The sequence below is a fragment of the Portunus trituberculatus genome, chromosome 40 (assembly GCF_017591435.1).
Source record: "Portunus trituberculatus isolate SZX2019 chromosome 40, ASM1759143v1, whole genome shotgun sequence".
Classification (NCBI taxonomy): domain Eukaryota; kingdom Metazoa; phylum Arthropoda; class Malacostraca; order Decapoda; family Portunidae; genus Portunus; species Portunus trituberculatus.
The window spans coordinates 16599494-16617558 of NC_059294.1; the positions used below are offsets into that span (position 1 = coordinate 16599494).

Below are 18065 nucleotides of genomic sequence, written 5' to 3' on the forward strand. Positions count from 1 at the left end.
ACAAGGAGAGACACCCACTGATCCTTGGGCCATTTATTCCTATTAGCAATGCTCTCAAAAGCGCGAAATGACCCGTCAACATCAGATTCATCAAAAGGGGGAACTAGCGGAGCAGCTGTAGCAGGATTAAAGCTTGCTAACTGTTTCTTTATATCTATTTCTTCCCCTCTAAACTTAGCGTCATTTCGTAGGGCTAACTCCTGAATTTCTAACTCTTTCTCCTGCCTTCTAAGTTGTAATTGAAATTCTCTCTTCTTTCTTTTCCTGTAGTTCTCTCTCTTTATCTTTATCTTCTGCCTGTAGTTGCATTTGTTTTTCCTGTAGTTCTTTCGCTTCTCTTTCTGCCTGTAGTTGCATTTCTTTTGCTTCTTTTTCTGCCTGTAGTTGCATTTGTTTTCATGCATCCGGTATTCTAGTTTAAGCTTCTCAATTTCCCATTGACTTATCCTACTCTTATCCTGTTCTTCCTGGGGACTGTGTATTATAGTCCTCGTAGAGGCTGACATCGGAGTTAACTCTTCTATGGCATTTCCTAGCAACTGACCTTCTTGCACTAGATGTTCAACAACTACATTCTTAATGACCTCTTTAGTCATCTGAGACGTGATGGGAACATCAAAATGTTTAGCGATGGTCTTCCATTGGTCCTTCTTTATATTAGCATATTTAAGTTGTTCCAGAGAAGGGTCGGCACAAAAATCTTCAATGTTAAACTGAGCGGAAGCCATATTAAATAGATGTTAAACCACAACAAAAAAATGATAAGCGAATTACTTAAGTGAGGAACTTGGCAGAGTGATAATAAAGGCAACCTTGAAATTACCTAGATTATACTTAAGTAAACACTTATGAGTACAATCACTAATGAGGGGTAAACTAGAGAGTTACGGCATTAAGAGGGATCCGGATTACTCTAGTTACGAGACTTGAGAGTGAGGAGCGAATTGTACTGAGACTTGTTATTGATAAGGAGGCGGATTAGTCTGAGAGACTAGTTAAAATGGCCGATTCTAACTAGCGAGAAAAATGATCCGCGAAGTGAGGGGATTGAGGGTTCGCATGAACATATGATGATCCCAACACTTGGATAACACTTATTACACACCTGCCTATGTGCAAAAATAGAGATAAGTGCTATCGGTGAACACGCCTTTCTACCTGGTTTCCTGCTCTACCACTGCTATGCGATACCAATGAAAGTCACGAAGCACGTTTAACCCAAAAGGAGCCACTTGATCGCACAAAGGTAAATTTAAACCACACGCAGAGTAAGTCACAGAAAAAAACACATCAGAGTCACAACACCACAGAAACACAAGCAATCACAGAAAAAAGTCACTGGAAAAATGGAACACTGAACATGGGTTATAATGGTCCTGTCACGGTCGCCAATTGTTACGTTCACCGGTTAAACTGGTAAGATTGGCATCGGAGAGCCGGTGAACAATAACAATAAAAAAAACACTGCAGGTTCAACTGGTGAGGAAATGCAAAGGGGTCACTTTAAAAGCTATTTTAATAACCCATAATGAAATTGACACATATATAACAAGAAACATGAAACACAGATATATAACATGAAACACAGGAAAATGACATACACATATACATATAACACAGTAATAAATACAACAATAAAGAACCCAACTTAATACCTAACAATAATCCTAATCCTATATAGAGGCAATGTGGAAAACACGGACGAGGGAAGTGATACTTATGCGGTGTCGCAGTGGTGAAATGCTGGGTGATGGTTGATCCCACGGTAGACCCAAGAGGCGTTGTGTTCACTGGTTGAGGCTTGGATCTCAACTCCCAATCCAGAAAGCCAAGAGCTGGCTCAACACTTTCGGTTGAGTCGAAAGGGGCCGCGTAAATCCAACTGCGGGACGGTAGCGGGGCTTCATGAAACGGTGACGTGGAAGGTTCACGAGACGGTGGCGTGGAAGGTTCACGAGACGGTGACGTGGAAGGGGAGGCGGAGAGGTGGCGAACAAGGTAACAAGCGGAGGAGGTGATGGTAGTAATGCATGTTACGGGCGGGCCGTAACACCTTCCACTAAAACTTCCCCATACCATGAGAGAATGAGGGTATTTCGCTCTTTGCTGACCGTACTGGGGGTCAAGATGGTCGCTACCCGCACGGTGATGCATGTTTCCATCATTATTGGCAGTCACAGTAAAGATGGACTCATTGGTCCAGAGAACATCTAGCCACTTGTCAGCATCCCACTGAAGATATTTCTTGCAAAACTTGACCCTACGGCCTCTGGTTAAGGGTGAGAAGAGGCTTCTTCGCTGGGTGGTGGCTTGTGTACCCAAGGTCGTTTATGGGGTTAACATTTCGTACGCTAACCTCCCCAAAGAGTCCCGGGTTACTTTCTTTTATTTTTCTGGCAGTAACACGTGGATTATGCTTTAACTGTCTCTTGATAACATTAGTAGCACGATGGGATTTCTTTTTGGGGTACTTTTTCCTTGGTTTGTAACCTGGTGTGTCACAGCCACTTTCCTTCTTAAAAATGGCAACCCACTTGCATACAGATGTCTTGCCAACTCCAACCAGCTAAATTATTTCATTTGTTTGGTAACCGGCTTTATGTAAAGCTATGATCTGAGCTATTGTCTCTTGTGATAAATACTTGTTCTTGCCCATATTAAGGCTAGAATGCACCTCTGTCTGCAAAAAAAAACACTGGCCGCCTAGGTGGCATTGTCAGAACACTCGCCAAAAAAAAATCTCACAAAGGCTAAGAGGCAACTGAGGGATGATTGGTAGCACGTACCATAAACCTTACACTTAGCTCCTCCCACTTGTCCGGTTGTACTTCCTTGGCCATATCATTTACCCCCCTGCTAGGGCCTTTCCATTTTGGACAAAAAGTACAAATGGTGGCGGCCCTGTTCGTACTTCTATGTCGAGCATTGTATATATACAGTAATACCTCAAGATACGATCGCCCCAACATACAATTTTTTTGATATACGACGAAAAATTTCATAATTTACGCATTGAAATACGAAGATGTTTTTAAGATATGAATAGCCATTGGTCGGTGGCACAGCGATCGCTCAGCTACCCGTGTCCACCCGAACATTCAGCCCACATTGTGTATCATTGTTCATCCTTTGTGCATGTATGTGTCTGTGCTCCTCGGCAGTGTGTATTTTTTCTTAAGTTTTGTGGGTCCAAAAGTAAAAGTTTGGCGAGAAACACATAAAATAGCCTGTATTCACATACTGATTACACTTAGAAATTCAATAAACAAGTGAGTATAAATGGTGTTCTGCCCACAAGCAACTCTTCCTCTTTGCAATGCAAAAAACCAGAAGTCTCTAGATGTCATGGCTACCAAAATATCACAGGTTGAACGAGGTAGCATCATCGGTTTATGTGGCCTTGCATTCGATCAGGTTCAGCGACCTTGGCTAGAGTGATAGAAAACGGGCCCCTTGTACCTTCTCTCTCTCTCTCTCTCTCTCTCTCTCTCTCTCTCTCTCTCTCTCTCTCTCTCTCTCTCTCTCTCTCTCTCTCTCTCTTTTTCCTGTCACCTGTTTTGATACCACTCTCATTTAAAAGTTGGCTCCTCGTAACATGGCGAGAGACCTGAGGTATAGAAGTAAGGCGCGTGGGAGAGGTGGCGGAATCATACACAGTGAAATCACTGTCACTCCCACCATCCATCGTTGGTCACACTGACGTAGAGCATATGTTTACTCCTGACGAGTGTTGCCAGCTCACAAGCAAAGAAAACGGGAAGAAAATAGATAGCCAGAATATAGTCGTAAAAAGCCTGAACGTCTATCGATGTGCCCCGAGTCTTGTGTGATGAACGTCTATTCATGTGTCCTGAGTTTTGCGAGTTATGTTATTATTTTGGGCAATATCATGCATACAATAAATGTTGTATTTATCTTACATTAAATCTATATTTGGTTGGTATTTAAAGCATGTTAATTTTTTTAGGGGGTAAATTCATATCACAAGAACGAATTAATTCTATTTCCATTAATTTCTATGGGAAAAATTTATTTTGATATACAGGCAACCCCTGCTTAACGAAGGGGTTACGTTCCTAAAAAACAGTTCGTTAAGCGAAATTTCATTAAGCGAATCTATTATAGCAAGTTTAACCCCAGACTTGAACTTCCATTGAGAGTAAACAAAGCGAGAGTGAAAGGTTCAATGAAAGTAAAAATTATGAAGTTAATCATTTAGGCAGTTTAATTTCAGTCATTATAATGTTCACTAATGTATGTATGTACGTAACTTTATAATGTTGATGATCTTAAATTTATGAAGGGAGAGAGAGTGAAATGGGAAAGACACTAACTGGCAACCTGTGGAATGTAAACAAAGGGCACATCATTGTATCACATACAAACTTATGTACCACATTTCCACAAGGCTTTCCATTTTATCCATTGTAGAGTCACGAGTTCAGGTGGTTCTTTTAGCTTGCAAGGAAGATACGGTCTCACCAGCCTTCTTAATAGAGTCTGCTTACTTGAAAATAGTAGAGACAGTAGATGGAGTCAAGATGGTGGCGAGCAATGCTATTAGTTTTCTCGCCTCTCATTTCTGTGAATAATATCCAGCTTCAATTCGAGAGTAAGAGACTTCCTGGTCTTCTTAGCAACACTAGGTGACTTGCAGGGCGTTTTGGTGGTAAGTTGAGCGAGGAAAGGCGAACTGCTGGTGATGCTGTTATTGTTTCGAACAGGGGGAGTGTGTGGTGCGCATGTTGGACACGAGAGGTGCTGGTGTATTCAAAAGCCTGTCAGTTTGCGTGATATGGCGGGGCTTTCAAACTTGGAAAAAATTACCTGGATAAAACTTCATTAAAGTGAATTTGGTGTTTGTTAAACGAGCAGATGGTAGTAAAATGAAACCTTCGTTGTAGTGAAATTTCGTTGTGTGAACCTTCGTTAAGCGGGGTTTGCCTGTACAACGATTGTCACAGAATGAATGAAATTTGTATGTTGGTGTACCACTGTATATATATATATATATATATATATATATATATATATATATATATATATATATATATATATATATACAGTAAGGTCTCGGTTTACGTCAGAGTTACGTTCCTGAAACATGACGTAAGTCGATTTTGTACGTAACTAGAGTTTCCGTACATTTCAAAGCATATTATCGAGTTTTCAACCAATCATTCAAGTAAGTTAAAGGTTATATTGTTATATTATTTACAACTATGTAGGAATATGAAACACAAGCTTGTTTTTGTTGTTGATTAGGGCCACGAACGCGAAGGACTGCAGGTTGCCTAGAGGGGTAGACGCCTGAGGCCGCCAGGAGGGTGGGCAGGTCGAATGTTGTGACGCCCACAGGGCAGACAGCTGGGAGCGTAGTGCAGTGCAGTGGGAGTAGAAGCATGGGCAGCGGGGCAGGAAATGCAATAGGAAAGGGCAATAGGGATCAGCAGACAGGCGCAGACCATGCAAGTCAGCTGCGAGTGTCGTGTGGCCCAGGCGAAGGCTCCGGAGTTGTTATTGTTGTGATGGGTGTGAGCCCTCAAGGTCGTCATCCTCCCCGTTGTCATGGTAATGGGCTTCCCATTTTCTTCATCCCTCCCTCACACACAGCTGCTGCCTCCCTTCTCATGTCTTTTAATTATGTCCTCTTTTTCTTGTCCTGGTTTTCCTTTTCTTAGCATCACTGCTGTCACTAAGAAGTTTTCTCTTTGGTGCCATTGAGCAAGATACTAAGAACTTGAGTCAGTAAACGCAGAAGTAGGATAACACTCTTGCCAGGGGCGATGGTGTGGTGGAACTGAGGCAGGGTGTTATTGTATTCAAGCGTGAGGTGGGCGGTGTGGCGGGCAACCACCAACAATAACAATAAATCCCGCACGTTACGATTTATAAATTTTTTATTTTTTAATCTTAAATTGCCTTATAGTGGACTGACGTAACTACGAGTTTGACGTAACCCGGGACTTTACTGTATGTGTATATATATATATATATATATATATATATATATATATATATATATATATATATATATATATATATATATATATATATATATATATATATATATATATATATATATATATATATATATATATATATATATATATATAGATAGATAGATAGATAGATAAATATACAGTAATACTTTAAAGATAGAAATGCTCCAACATACAATATTTTTGATATACAATGAAAAATTTCATATAATTTACGCTTCAAAATATGAAGATATTTTTAAGATATGAATAGCCATCGGTAGGTGGTGTGGCGATCGCTCTGCTACCCGCGTCCACCTGAACATTCAGTTTGCGTTGTATATCGTTATTCATCCTTTTTGCATGTATGTGTCTGTGCTCCTTGGCAGTGTGTATTTTTTCTTAAGTTTTTTTAACTCAAGACCACGTGATCATGTTTTCCAAAAGTAAAAGTAAGAAGGCTGAAAAGAAGAAACTTAGAAGAGTCTCACAATGGATATGAAACACAAGATAATTGCAAAACATGAATGTGGTGTGCGTATCTGTGACTTGGCCCTGTGCGCTAATGCTAGTAGTAACTGTAAAGTCAAACCATTGTTGGTGTATCATTCTGAGAACCCCAGGGCCTTTAAAGCACATAAGGTGTTAAAAGAGAAACTCCAGGTCATGTGGTGTGCCAATAGTAAGGCATGGGTAACTCACCAATTCCTCCTCCGTACTACATATACGAAGTTCTATCACAGCGTCGGTAAGTAGGAATACAAGTTGGGAGTTTTCGCTCGTGCTAACTCAGCAGGTTTGGCAAGAAACACAAAAAATAGCCTGTATTCACATACTGATTACACTTGCAAATTCAATAAACGAGTGAGTACAAATGGTGTTCTGCCCACAAGCAACTCTTCCTCTTTGCAATGCAAAAAACCAGAAGTCTCTAGATGCTATGGTTACCAAAATATCATGTGTTGAATGAGGTGGTATCATCAGTGTTCGTGGCCTTGTGTCCGATCGGGTTTAGCAGCCTTGGCTAGAGCGATAGAAAATGGGCCCCTGTTTCTCTCTCTCTCTCTCTCTCTCTCTCTCTCTCTCTCTCTCTCTCTCTCTCTCTCTCTCTCTCTCTCTCTCTCTCTCTCTCTCTCTCTCTCTCTCTCTCTCTCTCTCTCTCTCTCTGTCTGTCTGTCTGTCTGTCTGTCTGTCTGTCTGTCTGTCTGTCTGTCTTTCTTTCATTCTCTCTCTCTCTCTCTCTCTCTCTCTCTCTCTCTCTCTCTCTCTCTCTCTCTCTCTCTCTCTCTCTCTCTCTCTCTCTCTCTCTCTCTCTCTCTCTCTCTGCTGTCGCCTGTTCTGATACCACTCTCATTCAAATGTTGTTTCCGCCAGATGGCGAGAGACCCGAGGTGTAGAAGTAAGGTGTGCGAGAGATGTTAACCCTTAACTTCCGGCGGTCGTATATAAACGTTTGCGTCAGAACGTCCGAAGTGACGGGATTCGTCCCAGTAATCAAGATTTTTCCCGGCGTAATTTTAAGTCTCTCGCGCTCTCTCTTGAGGCGGATGGTGAGTAGAAGTATCTGGCATCTTTTACCACACAAGTGTTTCCACAAGAGCTCCTAATTTTAGAGGTAACTGAACTGTTTTCCCGTTTTATGGGCGACACTTGGCAACTCCGGTGACGCGCTGGGTAGAAAGGTCAGTGATAACAGCGAAGGATCGGGTCAGATTGTAAATCACCATGGAGCAAGGCAGAACCCTTTTACTTAGCAGTGGTTCTGAGCTAGAAGAAAGTGACAGTGAATATATAGAAGAAGAAACTGGGGAAAGTGAAGAGACTAGTAGTGAGGACACGGATGTAGAGCATCATTCACCTGCTTTCTCAGGAGAACAGACAGAGAGACAGAGACTCTTACACAGTATAAGTGACAGTGAAGGCAATAATGATGAAGAACAGACTCCAGATAATGTGTCAAGGACACAGAGTGTTTCTAGGAGACGCAGGCATGCGCGTGCTCCTCGCGTTCTGGGGAGACGATCAAGGGGGCGTGGCAGAGGTGGCGCGAGACCCCGACCTGTCTTTCAATGGAGGGAATTCAATGATGATTTTTCCCAGTTATGCCTGATTTATCTGTGTCTCCTGGCATAACAGCTGAATTCCTCCTGTGCAACACAATTGTGACTATTTCATGGCGTTTCTCAGTGATGCTTTCTTGGACCATATAGTGAGTGAGAGCAACACTTTTCATGATGAAGAAACAGCAGATGATGATGATGTGCCCCATAGCTCTCACGAGAAAGAGTGGAAAAACATCACAAGAAATGAACTCCTGACGTTCATAGCCGTCACGCTTCTTATGAGTCATTCGAGAAAAGCTTTGAGGTAACTCATCTGAGTCACACACGCGGGCCTACACACATCAACACTTGTCAGAGAGAGAGAGAGAGAGAGAGAGAGAGAGAGAGAGAGAGAGAGACACACACACACACACACACACACACACACACACACACACACACACACACACACACACACACACACACACACACACGTGTCTCAGAAATCAGTGATATATGACACACACACACACACACACACACACACACACACACACACACACACACACACACACACGTGTCTCAGAAATCAGTGATAATATGTCCTTCCTTCCTCCCCTCTCTCTCTCTCTCTCTCTCTCTCTCTCTCTCTCTCTCTCTCTCTCTCTCTCTCTCTCACACACACACAGAGAGAGAGAGAGAGAGAGAGAGAGAGAGAGAGAGAGAGAGAGAGAGAGAGCGCGCGTCGCTCTCCGGGCTGTTTCCTCTTGACTGGTCACACCGTGCCCGGAGGAGGAAACTTTGATAAGGCAATAACTAAACTCTCAGACGTCATATCGAGCTGGAAAGTACATCATTGTATTCAGAATAACACAGAGAAAATAATTATCAGTATTCAAACTGTGTTCTGACAATTTTTAGGTGTACCATTTTTCCCCGTCATTAGACAGGAAAAAATATTTTAATCCCCGAAGTTAAGGGTTAAAACGATCGACTACTTAACGATATTTCGCTCATACGATCCCTCCAAATTAATCCCTATTTTTTGGTTAACGATCGCCAAAATTCGGTTAACGATCGGATTGACCAATCGCAATCGCGATCGCAATCGCGATCGCAGCGCCTCCATCCACCCGCGGCCCGTGCAGTAAACACACCACAGTCTTTCCCGCTGTTTTGATTGTGCAACAACAACTCTATCACGCTCGCTCTAAACTTCTTTTTGTGCTTATTTGTGATCAAGTGAACTTAGTGATGGCTTCCAAGCGACCCAACGATTGTTCTCCACCGGGAGATAAGGCTAAAAATCGAGAAAGAGCATTGGCCTTGATATTAAGTTGAACATTGTGACTCGTCATGAGGGTGGTGAAGGGGTAAACTCTATTGCTCGTGCCCTTGGTTTATCTCAATCAACTGTATCAACAGTTCTCCAGAAAAAGTACAAGTGAAGCAGCAGGCCAACCAAGTCACAAACCTGCACAAACACACAACAACTCGTAACAGGGAACCGATTATGGAAAAATTGGAACGTTTGCTGAGGCTATGGATTGAAGACCACACACACCGCCGCATGCCTCTTTCTACCCAACTCGTTACTACTAAGGCACTGAGCCTGTGGGAGGACCTGAAACCAGAATTCAACATAGGCGAGACAGTGTCCTTCAAGGCCAGTAAGGGGTGGTTTGAACGTTTCAAACATCGTGGGAGTCTACACAACCTCAAGGTTAGTGGGAGGCAGCGAGTTCGGATCAACCGCTGCAAACGCCTTCAAGCCTTTGCTTAAAGAGCGCATCGAGGAAGGAGGTTATTCAGCCAAGCAGGTTCTAAACTTTGACGAGACAGGCCTGTATTGGAAGAAGATGTCATCGAGAACGTTTATAGCAAAGGAGGAGAAGTCGGCACCAGGATTCAAGGCATCTAAAGACAGGTTAACATTATTGGTGGGGGGGAATGCCGCTGGTGATCTTAAGCTTAAACCATGCCTTATTTACCATTCCCAAAACCCAAGAGCTCTGTCTGGCTATATTAAGGAATATTTGCCCGTAGTATGGAAGGCAAACAAAAAGGGGTGGATGACGACTGTTATCATGCAAAGTTACGTGACAGGATACCTCTCCAAATTCCTAAAAGAATATGCTGCCCAAAACAACATTGCTAACAGATTTCTCTTGCTGTGTGACAACGCCCCAGCCACCCAGAGAGCATGAATGACTGGGCAGATAATATTGAGGTCATGTTTATGCCCCCAAACACAACTGCCCTCATCCAGCCGATGGACCAAGGAGTCATCGCTACTTTCAAGGCCTATTACCAGCGGCGCACCATGAAACAGCTGTTGGCCTGCATTGACACCCCTGACAAGCCGACCATGAAACAATTTTGGAAGGATTATAACATTAAAAAGGGGATCGACAACATCGACGAGTCATGGAAGGAGGTGTCCAAGTCGGCAATGAATGGATGTTGGCGTAATTTGTGGCCTGAGTGCGTGGAACGTAAACAGGAAGTCCCTGTCGATGTTACAGCAGTAAGGAAAGACATCGTTCATATCTCCCATAAGGCAGGCTTCAATGAGGTGGACGAGAATGACGTACAAGAACTGCTGGACAGTCATTCTGAGCCTCTCTCCAACGACGACCTCATGGAGTTGGAGAAACAAAATACTTTGGAGGAAATGGAGGAGGACAAGGAGCCTGAAAGAACCCTCTCCGTCAAGATTTTCGAGGAGATTTTTAATCATATTAACCAGGCCATACATCTTCTCCAGGAGAATGACCCCAACCCAAACCGAAGTAATGGCGTGACTAATGCTATAGAAAATGACATGAAAGTGTATAAAGAACTATTTGAGGCAAAGAAAAGGATGGCAAAACAGACAGTCATCTCATCTTTCTTCAAACCACTCACCGCCCAAGCAACCCCATCCACATCCCAAGCAACCCCATCTACCGATCAAGCAACTCCATCCACCTCCCAAGCTACCCCATCCACCTCAAAAGCAATCCCATCTACTTCCATAGGAGTCATCTCGTCGTACTTCAAAGTTCGTCCTGCTACCTCGAAAAAAACTCCACCCACTTCCAAAACAACTCCATCCACCTCCAAAACAACTCCACCCACATCCAATCTATCCTTCACATCCACCGTAACCTTGAGTGACGATGAGGAGAGCCTGGATGACCCACCCCCACTGGAAAACGTATTCTCTCAAGAATTTGAAGGGTTTGAAGCAGCTGACCGAGTTTGGGTCGGTGTGGGCATGATGAGATTTAATCCTCCAAGGCCCTGTGTCCCTCGGGGCACAAAACAACACACTACGCATATCACATCCACTCCTCAAGGTAAGTACTACCAATTCTAAAGGTGTAAATAACAACTAACAACATAGAAAGTGTCGTTTATTTACGCATCGCGAAATACATGTATGTAGTTGATAATTTCAAATCCCTCAGTTAGCGATCGTTTCGGTTAGCGATCTGTTTTTGGGAAACGTAACCCTATCGTTAACCAAGGGATACCTGTACTACATTTGACTCCAATGATGATTTTAAAGCAAGTAAAGGGTGGTTTGTGAATTTCAAGAAAAGAACTGGAATTCATTCTGTTGTGAGGCACAGCGAGCCCCCAAGTCAGGAGTAAACATATGCTATACGTCACTGTGTCTGATTCTGCCACCTCTCCCACGCACCTTACTTCTACACCTTGGGTCTCTCGCCATGTTGCGGGGAGACAACTTTTGAATGAGAGTGGTATCAGAAGGGCTTTGGAATTAACAGTTTCTAAAATAATAGAGAGTGAAGATAGTGATGTTCTGGGCTCTGATACAGATATAGGAGGTTCAACCACCGAGGGGGACATTCCACCACCGCCACCAGCAACTCCTATTGTATGTATTTTATATATGTTTTTGCAAAAAATATACAAATTAAATCACTTTGCGAACATTTTGATTGATTGAGAGAGAGAGAGAGAGAGAGATATAAGGGGCCCGTTTTCTATCGCTCTAGGCAAGGCCACTGGACCCGATCAGATGCAAGGCAGCATACACCGATGATACCACCTCATTCAACCCGTGATATTTTGGTAACCATAGTATCTAGAGCAGGGGTTCTCAACCTGGGATACGCGTACCCCCAGGGGTACTTGAGAGGAATTTTGGGGGTATGTGGCAGGTTTCTCAAAATGCTTCGGTTTTGAATAGCTGCAAATTTGTTTGTAGTATACAATGTGGCCTTAATGTGCTGGGCTGGATGTGTCCTTAACTAGAACCAGGACACGTTAACAACGTTAATAAGGAAACTCTTGGAGTTATATCACTTGAGAGGAAGCTCTCTTGGATTACAGTTGCCACACAACCTTGCAAACCTATAATATTTGTTCTGATTTATTATTTTATATGTTATTCACACACAGTGACTTATCTATCACTGTTACTAGTTACAAGTTGCAACTAGCTGCAAGCAACACTAGTTCACTGCCATAATGATCGAAAATTGTCTGATATAGTTCCTTTTTGGTAAATGTATTGCATGTTAGTCACATGTAGTGTCTCCCTGTGAGGTACCAGTTCCTATCGACACTACCTTATAGAAACATACTAATATTAATTAAAAATTTTGTCTGCTCCACATATATAACACAATTTAAACTTAATAAACTAAGTCAATAAACCATGCATTTATTGTTACCCTTCCTGATGCTGCATTGTGGGTAAGGGGTACGTGATCAATACTGAAGGACTTCGAGGGGTACATAAGATTAAAAAGGTTGAGAACCCCTGATTCTAGAGACTTCTTGTTTTTTGCATTGCAAAGAGGAAGAGTTGCTTGTGGGCAGAACACCATTTTGTTCTCACTCATTTATTGAATTTCCAAGCGTAATCAGTACGTATGTGAATACAGGCTATTTTGTGTGTTTCTCGCCAAACCTCCCGAGTTAGCGCAAGCTAAAAATCCCAACATCCCCTGGTTTTAGGGGTTAATTGTGATGAAACTGGTCTGTTTTCGAAAAAAAAAACTATGAAACATGATCTATATAACAAAGGAAGAGAAGTGTTTGCCAGGACACAAGTCCATGAAAGACAGGCTAACCCTGCTTCTGTGCGCCAATGCTAGTAGCGACTGCAAAATTAAACCGCTGCTTTTTTTCTAAACTTGGGTTTGGCAATAGCTGGAACAAATTACCTGATTTATAGGTATCAATAGTCAAACTTTTTAATACTCGAACAGCCATTTGGAACGAATTAAGTTCGAGTATCGAGTCTCCACAGTATATATATATATATATATATATATATATATATATATATATATATATATATATATATATATATATATATATATATATATATATATATATACATACATACATACACACAGTGGCACCTCAAGATAAGAAATTAATTCGTTCCGGAGTGGCTTTCGTATCATGATTTTTTCGTATAATGAGTCGTTTTACATGTAAATCGCCTAATTTGTTCCAAGCTCTACGAAAACCACATTAAATTTTATAATAAGGGTAAAACCAGAATGAAATAAGAGCCAAATACATTTGAATCATTCAATATACCTAACCTAACCATTAATACCTGTAAATGAAGTAGATAATAGAACATAAGGCAATGATAAATGAAAAATAATAATACAAAATTGATACGAAAATGTGGAACCTTGCCTTTCGAGTGAAGCAATGTCCGAAAGTGAAAGTGGCAGCAGAGGAGGGCAAACAGCAGAAAATATAGAAAATGGCAGGAAACATTAACACTTAACTTTATGAAAGGCTTAGAATTATTATTATTAGCTGTTACATGTATTTCCAATACCATACTCCTTCCTGCAGCCTACTTGGCATGTGGAGAAAATGGTCCGCTCCCTCATCTCATAGCAACACACACGTACGTACAAGCACATGAACGTACACAATGGTCCCAGAACTTGAAGGGATGACATATGAGGAGAGACTAAAGGCTATGGATCTACCAACCTTGGAACAAAGAAGGGAGAGAGGAGACCTGATACAAGTCTATAAATTGATCAACGGAATGGACCAAGTGGATAATGAGAAACTGATCCTGAGAGAAGAATATGACATCCGAAGCACAAGATCGCATAGTAAAAAGCTGAGAAAGGGAAGATGTCTGAGAGATATTAAAAAATATAGTTTCCTGCAGAGATGTATTGAGACGTGGAGCAGTTTAGATGAAGAAGTAGTGTCTGCAACGAGTGTGTACACTTTTAAAGTAAGATTGGATAAGTGTAGATATGGAGACGGGGCCACACGAGCATAAAGCCCAGGCCCTGTAAAACTACAACTAGGTAAATACAACTAGGTAAATACATGCCAGGTACCTTTATACTTTTATTAATTGAACATCCAAATGGCTTACTCGTTCAAGTGAAAGTCAAAACTCCACTTGTGAATTATATTCACAACGATAAAGCCTGTGAAGCACGATTGCAAAATAAAATAAATACGAACTGCAGCACTGATGTATTCGGTTTTGGCGGTCGGACAAGTGATTCCGTAATGTAAACAATATGTCCAATACATGCTGTCACCTACCACTAAAACAAGAGATGGACTGTTTCACTGTGTATATGTATGTACCTATGGTGTTTTTATTCACATAGTTTTAAATTTGTGGTGAGTGCTCCAGCAAATTTGTAATGAGTGCTGAAACAATAGCATCTTGCAGACTCCTTGCTTCTGATGTTTTTGTGTTCAGTGGTCGGGTATATGGTGAATGACTTTTTTTCTTAGAAATTTCTTTCAATTATTAGGGTGTGTCTTGCAAGATGCAACATTTTGCAAGACGTAAAATACGGTATTTATTTATTTATTTTCTTCTGCAGTTTCTAAATTGCGAGAATTTAAACATTTTCTGCACACAGGAATTACGAGTTTTGTTCCGTATCTTTCGTTTGCTGAGTAATTTTTCGTAATATGAAGCGAAAAAATCTTCGCATATCATTTTGTAAAATGAAATTTTCGTATACAGAAGCTTTCGTATCTAGAGGTACCACTGTATATATATAGTAAGTCCTCCTTATATGGTACTTCGTTATCTGGTAAATTCACAGTTACGGTGTTTGGTAATTACTACCCTTGATTCTATTTACGGTAAGAAAAATTCATAAATGCGGTATCTGTTTGTATTTTGTTTACACTGTACCTTAGCGCCTCCACGGTGCATGGCAACCACAACGATCCGGTCTCTTCCTGCGTTTCCCACTGAACGCAAGTGAAATCCTTACCGCGTGTTTTTTGTGGATATTATGAGTAAGGGCTGAAATCCCTACTGTCCCTTAGCCTCGGGAGGGACATCATCTGATAGAATATGTGACGAATGAAAGGTAAATAAAAACATTTTCTGTTTATTTCTTTAGTGCAATACTTTTCATTTTTTCATATTACTATTTTCATGTATTTTCATGTGTGTAAGGGCAGCTTTCGACATGCTGGAATACATTCCCTATTATTACATGTTATAATGGGTTCGGTATATGGTAATTTTGATTTGCGGTAAGGTTTTCAGGAACACATATGTACTGTATAACAAGGACTTATTGGAACCAAACCCAGGAACAACAACAACAGCTCGCCTCGCCAGCTTCAATCACAACATCTCCATCTTCCAAGTTTTCTAACAGAATTCTACTTAGCTTATGATCAATTGTGTATCTTTATTGATTGATAAGTACCCATTTATGTAGATAGCTGGTGGACTGTCCTCTTCTCATAGCTTGCATAGTTGAAGGAGGTAGCGATTCTCTCCAGTGTTTTGGCTACTATGTGCCCAACTGTGCTTATATTTAAAATGACTTTTCTTGGCTCACCAAGTCTATTAATAAATCACGCTCTGCAGCAGTAATAGGGCTAGTTCTCTTCATAAAATGTTCCTTGTTGCCTGTTGTGGAATGGTGAAGCAATGTGGTCTGGAATGTGTGTCTTAATCAGCTGAGGTGATAGTAAACAAACACTGCTACCAACCACCATAGATTTATTTTATTAAACATATTAATGATAAATTTATCAATATGGGATAATATTCCTAACATATAAAATCATACAACAAATCATGTTGAATTAATAACTTTCTAATTTCCTTGACTAGAAAGATGTGCAGGTGAGAATGTGTGTTTATATAATTTTTGTAACCTAGTGATGTACTAATAGTTTTTTTTTCTTCTTAAGTTTGATTGACAAAATCCCCAAAATAGGCAGACTTTCCCAGTTGCTAGAAACATAACCTCCTCTATTACCATTATTTTCTATGGGAAAATTATGTTTGAATAACGTGATTTAACTGATTTTGAACAACGCGATATCTCCAGGAATGTAACCCTTAGATTAATCGAGAGTTGACTGCATTTCTATAAAAAGGAAACGATGGAGTCAGTAAATGCATTGGAATTTCTTGGGCATACCCTTACTCGAAGTAGCAATTACCCTAGAATAATTAAATGCTAATCAGTGTTTTTATTCATAATGTAATCTCTGTTTTTTGTAGGCCAATGGTGCTGTACATCCTTTTATGCAAAATTTCATTGGCAGAAGACAAAATAATCCAGGTAAGTTTGTCTTCTTTAATTCAACAGAAACTATTGAAATGGTACTGACTTTCCTTAAATTTGGTATAATTCTTAACATATGCTATTTTTCACACAGTATTGTCCCCCTCTCACCTCACAAGTTTTTATGATCTGTTTTTCCCCACAGCCCATCCAAACCCTCCACCCACAGAGGAGCAGGTGCAGACACTTGTGGAGATGGGCTTTGACCGCCAAAGAGTGATCAATGCCTTGCAAACATGCAACAATGATGTCAACACTGCCACACATTTACTTCTTCAGGAATCATGATAAATGTGAATTTGTAGCTGTGTGCACAAGTGCTTGCGTGCATGCGTCGTGTGTCATGTATGAAAGCTGCTTGCATGAAAATTTGTATTTAAGCAAGTAGAAAAATTATGTTGTAGCCCAAAGCCACCCACCTGTGTTGAAGCAGTGGGAGTTGACATTCAGCCAGAGACAGTGTAATATAGAATGATACTCAAGTTGTCTTGGGTCTGCTGGCTGGGCTCCAGCTGACTGAGTCATTGTTCTTCCTATTGTTTACATTTACCTTTAAGGTGGATGAAAATTGTTTGTGATGTGTAGTTATTTATTATATTTATTTACTGCTGCACCACTGCAGTTGTATTTAGTCTGCTATCCAAAAATACCTATTGAGTTCCAGGTAGCTGCATACTTCACATATGTGTTCATGCTAGTCACAGCATGCTAAGAGAGGAAGTTCAAATGACAATAAGTTTATACTTTTTTATGGCTTTGTGGATGGGTTTCCACATAATTAGTATTATAGTAAGTGGAGTAAGAGAATAAGAATGGATTATAGGTGCAGTCACTTACCATGCTGCTGCTCACTAGTTGGCAGTGTTTCTGTTTGTGATGAAACACTAGTGGACTTCCTCCTTTTATCTCCCCAAGAATATGAAAGACAAATATTTTTGCAATCCAGAACTATGTGCTTATTCTGGCAGGTTTTGCTGCTATTTTTGTTGCTCTACTTTCCCATTCCCTTTTATTTGTTTGCTGTTTTCTGTGTAACTCTGTGTTCTCTGTCTTCAAGAACTCAGGATTTATATTTACTTGACATTCATTTGAATTGTTTGTTTGCAACTACCATTTATTTGATGAATAGCTGAATAATGGTTACCATGTGACATAAGTACCAACTTGGCCTGAAGTTTTGTTTTACATAGTAAGCTCTCAATAAGCTAAATAAATTGATGAAAACATAAATGAAAGATTAGCTCAAGCTGTCTCCTAAACCTGCATTACCTTACTTTTTATACCATAATGATTTGCTGAGTCTTCACTCAACTGTTTTCTACCACTAAAACTTTCTCAACAAAATTAAACATTTTATTATTGGAATAGTAATTTTTTTTTTTTCTGTGTGTGTGTGTGTGTGTGTGTGTGTGTGTGTGTGTGTGTGTGTGTGTGTGTGTGTGTGCGTGTGTGTGTGTTTATTGTTCTTT

At 40.8% G+C, this 18065-nt stretch overlaps 1 protein-coding gene across 1 annotated transcript in view; it reads left to right on the forward strand.

Annotated features, from left to right (window-relative positions):
- The window catches only part of LOC123515953 (ubiquitin-associated domain-containing protein 2-like), a 64928-nt gene extending 47102 nt beyond the window's left edge, over positions 1-17826 (forward strand). Inside the window, 2 exon segments of the mRNA XM_045274888.1 lie at positions 16533-16593; positions 16742-17826. Coding sequence (XP_045130823.1) covers positions 16533-16593; positions 16742-16884 — 204 coding nt within the window. The 3' untranslated portion in view covers positions 16885-17826.
- The last annotated feature ends 239 nt before the right edge of the window (positions 17827-18065 follow it).